The sequence below is a fragment of the Lampetra planeri genome, unplaced genomic scaffold (assembly GCF_965212315.1).
Source record: "Lampetra planeri unplaced genomic scaffold, kcLamPlan1.2.h2 scaffold_499, whole genome shotgun sequence".
Classification (NCBI taxonomy): Eukaryota; Metazoa; Chordata; class Hyperoartia; order Petromyzontiformes; family Petromyzontidae; genus Lampetra; species Lampetra planeri.
The window spans coordinates 38,949-49,200 of record NW_027615322.1 but is presented as its reverse complement, the minus strand read 5'-3'; the positions used below and the strand labels follow the sequence as shown (position 1 = coordinate 49,200).

The following is a 10,252-nucleotide window of genomic DNA, read 5'->3' as shown; positions in this document are numbered from 1 at the left end:
GAAAGTAGGTTGATAGTTCCACTTCCTGTTCACAATGACACTGATGTACATCCTTTCGTCAATCTAACCTCTTCCGTGTGAGGAAACGGTTGCATGTAAAGTATACAAGTGATGTGAGAGATTGAGCGAGAAGGTGGGAGGGTTTTAAGGAAAGGGGCAGATTGGAGGGGCTCCCAGATGCCCGTGTGTGTGTGTGTGTGTGTGTGTGTGTGTGTGTGTGTGTGTGTGTGTGTGTGCGTGCACCCTGGAGATGAATGTCAGCGGGCGGTGCCTGAGAGAGAGGAGGGTGTGTGTGGGGGGGTGATGTTTCCAAAGGGGGCCCAGTCTGTTACCAAGGGGAGGTGGAGATTTACTATCCCACCCAGTCAAATGTCTCACTGGTGCTCTGACACACACACATACACATGCAGGGATACACAAAACGTCTCACACACACACACTCACACACACACTCACACACACACACACACACACACACACACACACACACACACACACACACACACACACACACACACACACACACACACACACACACGTGAGTGCACTCACTCAGACATGGTACAAACTCTCCACAGGAAACTGTGAGCCATAATGTGAAGGCACCTCAGAGCAGACGGGTGCGTTGCTCAAACCAAGTGGGATACGGTGCAGCTTTGATAGTGCGTTAATTACTCATGTGATGTGATACAGATGTCTGGGGGCTTCAGCCGAAAGTTTGCCTGACGGTTTCCAAGGGGGCCAGGCAGACATTTTAGAAGCGGTAGGTGAAAACCAAACCTATTTATTATTTATGGATAGATCAGTTTGCGTGCTGTCACAGATCCCAGCAGTGTCATGCTGATGCTAAACTGTGATGCTACTTGAAGGGCTGGCTGCTAAATAGTTCTTTGTGTACTTGGTGACAGCTGGGACTTTGAACAGGAAGAACTCTGGGCTATAAGTGTTGCCTGTGCTGTGACATGATGCAAAAAGCTTCACTACCCGCCTGGCAGTTTTAAACTTTACCTGCACTTTACCAGGAGTTTTGTAAGATGAATTAGTCTGATTTTTTTTGCCCAGAAACATTTTGAATTTCATTGTTAAGAGGTGAAAATAGCATCTGTGCATGTTTATGACAAGAACCAATGGAATCGATGAGGCAGCCTAGGTTTTGCGGATTTGGGTCCTCGTCGGATTTTTAATTCAAACTTCATGTTTGTATTGTGCAGTTGACTGGAGCCCCTCAGCCCCGCAGCACTTCTCTTCTGTTTAGGAAAACTTTTGTAAGCGTGTGAGCACACATCTAAACCTGTTTTATTAGAAACAGAGGGAAAATGTTAAACTAGGGAACTGCAAAGCAACACAAGGAGCTTGTTGTCAAAACAGCAGAAAACGAAGAACAGGAAGACTCAGTGTGTTGCAGACACAGCACGGACAAAAAAAGAGCTCCATCTTCCAGGAGCTGCTGTGAGCTAAACAGAAGCCCAGTGCACTCTGACGGTTCCACTTCACCTTCAGACTGTAACTAGTCATTATATCTCACATTGGAGTCGCCTTGGAAAAAAGTCTTTCTTGAAGTCTTTAAAAAGTTGTTTGATTTCCTCAGTTTTAAAAAATGGGTTAGTGAGTGTTACATCCGAAAATAACCAAACCTTCCCTTTGCTTTGTCTTTTCTCTCTGTCTAGTGATACATTGGAAGGGTACTCAAAGCGTCAAATGCGTTCCATAATGGGCACCCCAGCTCTCCATATGTTGCTGCTAATGGCCTGTATGGCAGCCAGAGGAATGTGCCAGATAAACAGAGCCGAAGCCGAGGAGGACTCACCTCTCGTCCACTCCACTCTCCAGTCTCTCACCAGCGATCCCAGCCCGAGGACCAGTCTCCTCCACAGGGCTTCGGAACAAGCTCTGGGCTCAGGGTCTGCAAATTCCACCATTGTGATAAAGCCAGTGCCACCATGCGTTGGAAAAACTGCTATCAAGGGTTATTTCAAGTACATCAACACCATAATTTCCATTATAGTGTTTGTAGTTGGCTTGGTTGGCAACATCACCCTGCTGAGGATTATATACCAGCACAAGTGCATGAGGAACGGGCCGAACGCCCTCATCGCCAGTCTGGCCCTGGGGGACCCTGATCTACATAACCACTGATAGACCCTTCAATATATACAAGGTATAGTTTTCATCTGATTCCAGACGACTGACATAACTAGTGTATGTTGTCCTGGCTCGGTTCTTCACTGCCACGCTGCTGAATGTCATGTTTCTGATGTCATGTTACATAAAATGCAACAACAATGGAGGTGATACGCTGAGATAGAGTGGAACATTACAGACGGGAAAGTAGGATCGGAGTGTGTCTATGGACGGGAAAGTGCAATCACTCTGACGCCTTTATCTTCCTGGTGTGGGCAGATCGGTGATGAGAGGAGCAGGGGTTATGTTTGGCTTCAATAAACACAGGAATCACACTGCAGTTGCACACACTCGTGGCCTTGAGGTGACCTGGGACATTAGTCATTGAACCTTATCGAGATGCTTTATTTTTTTAAAAAAATACTCTGTGCTACTCAAGTGAGATAAATCACTTTCAGCCTCATGTGGAATTTTTAAACCAAACAAAAGAACTTTTAATGAGTCAAGTGATATAAAGCATTTAATGATGATGCACTGCCTGAGATTTCCAGTGTCATGCCTCCTGTAATAAACAATAGGATTACGTTACATTATAAAGCTCTGTCTTATGAGGAAAAACTGAGCAGGACACCTGGTTTGAGTCTCTTTACAGTCTCAACAACACATGTGCACCAAAGAAAGCATAAATCTGAGTAGACAAACAGTGTGTGCGCGGACAAAGAGCCACATTGACAAAGTTGAGACCATTCTGAAGCCCCTTGACAGTGTTTCCAAAAATAATCTGCTACTTCTACAGTCAAACCGGTGACGTGGGCTCCTTTCCCCTCTCCTGCTCCTCTGTGCTTCTGGGAAATAGAACGAGTAAACAATGAGGGCCAGGAAGCTATGAGGTTCTTCCTTTGGTTTGGGAGAGACTGGTTAGATGCACATCCTATTGAAGGAAAAGTGCCAAGACTTCTCATGACCTTCTCATGTCTTATTTTCCCAGAGGCTCTTTGTGCATTGTTGGCAAATTTGTGAGAGTTTTCTGAAACGGCGTGTTTGCGGGACATGTGAAAGTTTAGCAAACGTTTTGCAGGGTTTTATCGGCTGATGTGCTCCATATGGTTTGTGTCCGACTGAACTCGTGCTGACATTAAGATGACGCTTTAGCGGTCTCTTGTGTGCCTTGATTTGCAGTGAAATTGCCTTAAATGGGTTTTAATGATGTCTCTCGGAACAGAAATGATATGAACAGTCCTCTCCCTGAAGACAGATTACCTCCTACCTCTCTTAACTCTGCACTGATCCAACAACTAATCCAAACACAGCATCTTATTAATGAGGATGTGATGGATCTTGTTAAGTGTGACTCTAACACTGAGATGTGACAGTAATGTGTTTGTTTGCTTTTTTTCCCCACCAGCTGCTGATGTCGAGTTATCCATTTGCAGACAGTCCTTTTGGACTTTGTCTGTGTAAGATGGTTCCATTCCTGCAGAAAGCCTCTGTGGGCATCACAGTCCTCAACCTGTGCGCCCTGAGCGTCGACAGGTCAGTGCTGTCCCTCTCCCCACCCCTTAGGAACAGTGACTGTGGGTCCGCCCAACAACGCAGTATTCCAATGAATCGAAGAAGCTTTACAAAACATGTGTTTGAATTTACCTAACAAATGTTTCTGGTTTTTGACATGCAGACATATTTTGGCAAAAATATATATAAATATTTCACTGTTCCCAGATAAAAGCAAGAATACTTTCAGGAAACTGTCATTGAAGATGAACTGCGCATTCTCAGAGGGAAAATTATGTATGATTTTCTGTCTGTGGGTTGTGTTCTGTTTTTTTTTGTCTCAGTGTGAATGGATGATGGTCTATAGAGACACTATTTATGCCTTGAATGAATCTGTTGTCAGCGAGTCAGTATGTTTGCACCATTAAGTGTATGAAATATGCAGCATCTATGATGTTAGCATACAAAATCTTCATGTCACTTGATAGCAATCATTATGTCAAATTTACTTTTAATAGCACCTTTTATAGGAGTTTCTTTATGAATAAATAATAATCCTGAAGTGCTGGAGCTCAGTGTCATCTCACTTTGTACACTAGACACAACTTCAGGATAAGAGGCTTTGCTGCACTGGGCACCAAGGTTCAACTGGGTCCACATACTTAATGACCTCTACTGTGGGAAAAACACACAGATGTGTACAGATGTCTTCTCTGTTGGTTGTCAGGAAAGCACAGGACATAATGTTAATTTTAGCTTGATGACTTATTGGAGAATTCAGGGTTAGTTTACGGTCAGGGTTGGTGTCAGTCTCCAGGAAATGAGTGTAAGTGTACCCTATATTCTCATTAGTCTTAAGTCTGTTCACATTGTGGGGACTCGCCTCTCGTCTTTGAAAAGAACAAGTCCACATGATGCAGTTCATGACATAGTGGGTCATGATAAGGTTATGATCAGGAAATGAATGTAAGTCGTTCTAATATCCTCTGAAATTATGTAAACACAACTGTGTTTGTGTGTGTGTGTCTGCGTACATGCGATAGAAGTACCCGCATCTCTTTTGCATTTTTTCAATGTTGGAGGAAGAGAAAAGGTGGATACATTGCAACTTAGTAAAATATAAATGCCACCATGTTGTTCAACAGAGAAATTCAAATGTGTCATGAAAAATATATTGTTTTTGCCATAAAATCTTGATGCAGGATTTTACTAAAACATTTCGACAAGTGGTTCCCATTAATGAAACAAACAAGCAAACAAGTATTCAGTGCACGGAACACACAAGCCAACAGACAGACCTCGCTGCCAACATGGGCCAGTGTGTTTGGAGGCGTCACAAAAATATAAATATTAGATATTTAAGATAAACAATTGATCATCTCTCGCCATTAATTCTTAACATTTTGATATGCTTTGCTGACTCAGCAGTTTGTTGTATTTGGTGTGCTGCCATGCACAGTTTGCCTTGTCACTCTTGGAGGGGATACAGAATGATATCTTTATGGATTTGTAATCAGTGATGGAGCACTGATTGAATGGATGCAGGTCTGTTTTAGTCAAGTTATTGACATGTTTAGAGAATATTACGATGAGAGGCATCATAGTTAAACGAATGAAAACAATCTGACATGTCTAATCTATCTACCCGTGTGTGTGTGTCCCTGTCACAGGTACAGAGCTGTGGCCTCGTGGAGCAGAGTGCAGGGTGTCGGCATTCCTCTGGTCACAGTCTTTGTCATTGTTTCTATTTGGGTTCTGTCGTTCATCCTGGCGATACCGGAGGCTATCACATTCGACATGGTCAGCTTCGACTACGGGAACAAAACCTTGCGCACCTGCATACTTAACCCCACGACTGCCTTCACAAGGGTACGCTGTCATCCCCGTCTTATCAGTTCAGACAAAGACAGACTGCTTTTGTATGTTGTTGTTTTCCTGTCAGACGTGCTTAATGGAACATTGTGTCACTGCTCTGGTTTGGAAGAGTTGCTGAAGTTGGAAAAGTAGACGTAACATTACCAGACTAATTGTGATAGGGGCCACACCTGTTGGAGGAACACTTACAACTAAGATGTGTGTGTTGCTTATTGGAGTCACAAACGATTTGGATGCAGCAGCAAACATTTATATATAAGTATCAATTCACCAGTTCAGACTTTCCTTCCTGCTCTGAAGAAGAACAACAAATGAAAGTACATTTCAGGCCCTGACGCAGAGTCGGATATCAGAAAAACAAATGTGATTGACTCCCATTCCAACACACAGTCGTAACTGGGGATTGTTGTTTTTTAGTGTGTGTTTTTAACATCCTTGAAGCACATAATTGATTGCAGGCCAAGTGCAATTATTGGGTCGTGAAATCTGAAGCCTCAAGCTGAACCACATGTTGTGTATATGCACAAAGCTGAAGCAATCAGTCACAGATATTAGCAGCAGCACACTGACGTCAAATAAACTTAAGCCTTACAACAGTATTATTCAGGAAGTATTTCACTACTTGAAAGAACTTGGGCTGGGCAGGTCTATGAAAGAACTGAATTAATTCTTTTTTTTTATGTTGTTTTCGACAAACAAGTTTTGTTTGGGCTTTTTTTGTCTTTGTCTTTTTTGTCTTTTTTTTCTTTTTGGACGCAAAGCAAGTAAGTGTTTGGATGGTTACATAACATAACAATATTAACACCAGAGTGCCTGATGAGCAGTGTAAACGGATGTTGTCAGATTTTCTAGAACATGGCTCATGTCACTAGAATGTACTTGGAATAGTGTAATGAAGGTCTGTGTTAGGTTAGTAAGTATTGTCTAATCTTATATGGAGCCTACAGCGTGAAACACTTATTGTTTATAACCCAAAGTCACATGTTTCATTTAGAAAACAAATCGACAAGCTCCCTTGTCGTCATCTAGGAGGAAACCGAGTCTTACAGGTTCTTTACATTGATCCACATATGAGCAGAAGGTAGTGAAGGTATGAGGAGCTTGTAGGATGCAATTAAGATCATATCACTGCAGCAGGCAGCTTCGAATCGTGCAAGGGATTGTGGGGTGACTTGAAATATAGCAATTCAACTGAAGTTACCTAACTGGAATAATTGTACCTACATGTGATGCATATGTTTCTTTATAGTTCTATGTGCGAGCAAAGGACTGGTGGCTGTTCGGCTTCTATTTCTGTGTACCCCTGATCTGCACTGCTGTCTTCTACACTCTGATGACCTGCGAAATGCTCAACAACAGGAACGGCAGCCTTCGGATAGCCCTCAGTGAACACCTCAAACAGGTTGGATAGTATTAGTACACTAAATCACACTACGATGAACCTTTACTCTCTCAAGGTGCCCTTTGGTGTAGATATGTTTTTCTTGACCCTTGCTGAATCCTGATACTTTTACCTCTGTGCCCCGGCCCTCTCTATTGCTTTTGCTCGCGGCCTTCCCTGATTCTCCTTTGACCTTCTGCCCCCCTTGAAATTATCCAGTGCAAAGGGCAGATCTCCAAGTTGGGCTAATGGTGGAATTCAAGGGGATAAGATTAAAGGTTGTGCATTAAGCACAAAAGGATCTCAATTTTTTAATGCACTTAAACCATTCAGCAGAACAAAAATGTGCCGTGAGTATGCTGGGAAAGCAGAATGCAACATTTACACCAAGGTCAAATCCTAACCTATCCCTAACCTCACCTGAATCAGTCTCTGTGGAGTTCTGGTGAGGCCTGCCACCAAACTGCTGATTAGAATCAGGTGTATAGGAGCAGAGTGACATCTAAAACTTACAGACGGCCCTCAAGGACTTGTTTTGACACCTGTGATCTACAGTGTTTGTCTGTGATTGGAAACTATTGGAAACATCTTTATATGGCTCATACAAAAGTGGGTGGATTTTTTTTTTCAAAATGTCAAAATAAAATCTATAAAAAATAAAGAGATCTACATGGCATAGCCTATGCTCATAGAATAGGAGTATCCGCACCACACACACATTATGAAACAAACAATGTGACGATTTCTGTATTATATCAAATATATCTGGAGTTTTAATTTAACATCTATTGCAACTTTCTGACTGGACCGGTCATCAGCGCAACTTTCAATCATAATGACTGTAACGATGGCATCTAATCTGTTGTCTGCAGAGAAGAGAGGTGGCCAAAGCCGTCTTCTGTCTCGTCCTCATATTTGCTCTCTGCTGGTTCCCGCTCCATCTCAGTAGACTCCTGAAGAAGACGGGTTACGATCAGGGTAACGAGAGACGTTGTGAGCTGCTCAGGTAAGTTACAGAGGGGAAAATCCTGAGAAAACAAAAGTATTCATTTACTTTTACACACGTCCAAGCATAACTGCAATAATAATAATTATAACATTAAACTGTGATACAATTTTCAGTTTCCTTCTGGTCCTGGATTACTTTGGCATCAACCTGGCTGCAATTAACTCCTGCATCAACCCCATTATCCTCTATTTCGTCAGCAAGAAGTTCAAAAACTGTTTCAAGGTACAGTGCTAACCTGTAGCTGATACATACGTTTAATACCCTCACATACTCTTTTTCTCACATACAGATGTACACAGAAATATGTGACTTAGCCTGTCCACTTAAATAGTGAGCTCAGGCTTTGGTTCGTGACTCACCAGCGATGACATTCTTATAGCAACATGTAAAAGCAACCTTGTGATTTATGAATTCACTTTGCTGGCTGAGGTCACACACTGCAAATGTCTGTCAAATGGACCCGGGCTGGAGATAAACCATGTCTCCAGTTTGCACGTTAGAGGAGGAGGGTGCCGTGGGGGCTGCAAACCAGAGGATAACTTAACACACAGAACACTATGTTGGTGTAAACTGCCGTTATAATATTCTCTTTCCTCTGTTCACATGGTCTTCAAGTCGTGTTTGTGCTGTTGGTGCTACTCGGACAACCAGCTGAGCAGCATCGGACCCATGAATGGTACCAGTATCCAGTGTAAAAGCCCTGAGCCCAACAACGTCCTCACTGACCGCAGCATGAGAAAAGACAGTGACTGATCTCTCTCTCTGTTTAGTAGTTTTAAGCTTTTGCGTGTACAAATGCAGCAGAAACAGACGCATTCAAACAACAAGAAAGTAAATACAAACTTAAGGAGCAGTGAAGTCAACAGTGGTTAACAGAAATAGACAATAATTCTGGTGTACACTGCTCTGCAGTTGCCTGGGCCTCTCAATGGGGTTGACTTTCTAAAACAAACTCCTTGTATTCCCACACCTACTGTATCTACAGTGACACATGAGCATTAGAGGAAAAGAGACAGAGCGGGATGAGCAGGACACCCGAACAGGATGCAGCTGAACTATAAATTACTTTCAATTAGTAGTCAAGCTTGCTATTCTTATAAAGGGCAGGACTGCTGGGAAACGCAGCACAAAGCTGCAGGAAGGAAAAAAGCCGACTGCTCGCTGTCAGAGGGAATGATGGGAGATGGGTATGTGCTGTTCCCAGGAGTTCGCTACACAGTAATGGTGGAAAACAGGAAAGCATGTTCCTGACTCGAGCGGCGATTCATTTCCCATCAAACCTTCCAGTGGTTGTACTCATTATTCATTTAGCTTCTTAGTGGCACAAGTAAAAGAATTTTTTTTTTCCTGACATTTGACTTCGTCTGTGAGTGTGTATGAAAAAAAGTTAAAATGATCCGTCCCCAGATTAACATCCCATGAATGTATTTCCAAAAAAAGGATATTCCGGACTGAAGCCACAGAATTACATGTTTCAAACCAGTACATTTAGACTTTCATATAGGATGGTATGCAAACAATGAAAATGCAAGCAATATACAAGTTCACGTGACGATATGTCTCCAATTTATCTGACGCCAAAGATGAACGGACAGAAAGTAGCTTTTTTTCCTACAACACTGTGAACTTTACCAGATATACTCAACCATAAGTGTGAAATATACGCTCATATAAAGCAAAGGAATACATATACTGTATGTGTACTGTCCACTTTTATAAAGTGTTTTATTTTTGCAGTATTTTACTCAAACTACATTACCTGTGTTGACAAAGGCAGAAGGGTTTTTGAATGACGGTAGAACTGTTGTACATAGAAGTAGTAGGCTATTGTTCACATAGTAGCTTATAACTGGAATGGTACAATAATAACAAAAGCTGATAAAAGCCATTCTTAAAATGGAATTTCAATGAATATAAATTATAAAAAAGTGAAATTAAAATAAAATATATTCAGTGTAATAGATAGTTTTTCAATAAGTGTAATGTATATTTATATTTTATCATTAATCTATTTTAAAATTGGCATTTATCGGATTTTGTAAATTAAGTCTTTGCTTTATTTGCTTTCTGGCAGCATAAGTAATATGAAGAAATATCCAGTCAGTTAGTTTAGCTTCGCTTGGCAACTGGAAACAGGGTAACAGTTTGTTAGACTCTCATGATGGTAGCAAAAGCCACTTATCAGTGCCTCTAAAGCTCAGAAAACTTCTGCAAAAATACATATTCATGCTGGTGGATTTTTTCCAGCCAGACTAACTGTGCCCAACTGTTTCCTGCCTTCATACTAAGCCAGAATAAGCCAAGTTTGGCGGCAGACGTCTCTATCAGACTGATAGCGTCTTGCTCTGTACCTGTTCCTCTGCAAGAAAGCAAAT

At 41.9% G+C, this 10,252-nt stretch overlaps 1 protein-coding gene across 1 annotated transcript; it reads left to right on the top strand.

Annotated features, from left to right (window-relative positions):
• The first annotated feature begins 1,767 nt into the window (after positions 1 to 1,767).
• Positions 1,768 to 8,630, top strand: LOC144741305 (endothelin-1 receptor-like). Its single transcript, XM_078623893.1, is given in 8 exon segments — positions 1,768 to 2,115; positions 2,117 to 2,158; positions 3,527 to 3,654; positions 5,283 to 5,481; positions 6,737 to 6,889; positions 7,741 to 7,874; positions 7,991 to 8,099; positions 8,493 to 8,630. Coding segments are annotated over 8 exon segments (1,251 nt in total).
• Positions 8,631 to 10,252: the final 1,622 nt, after the last annotated feature.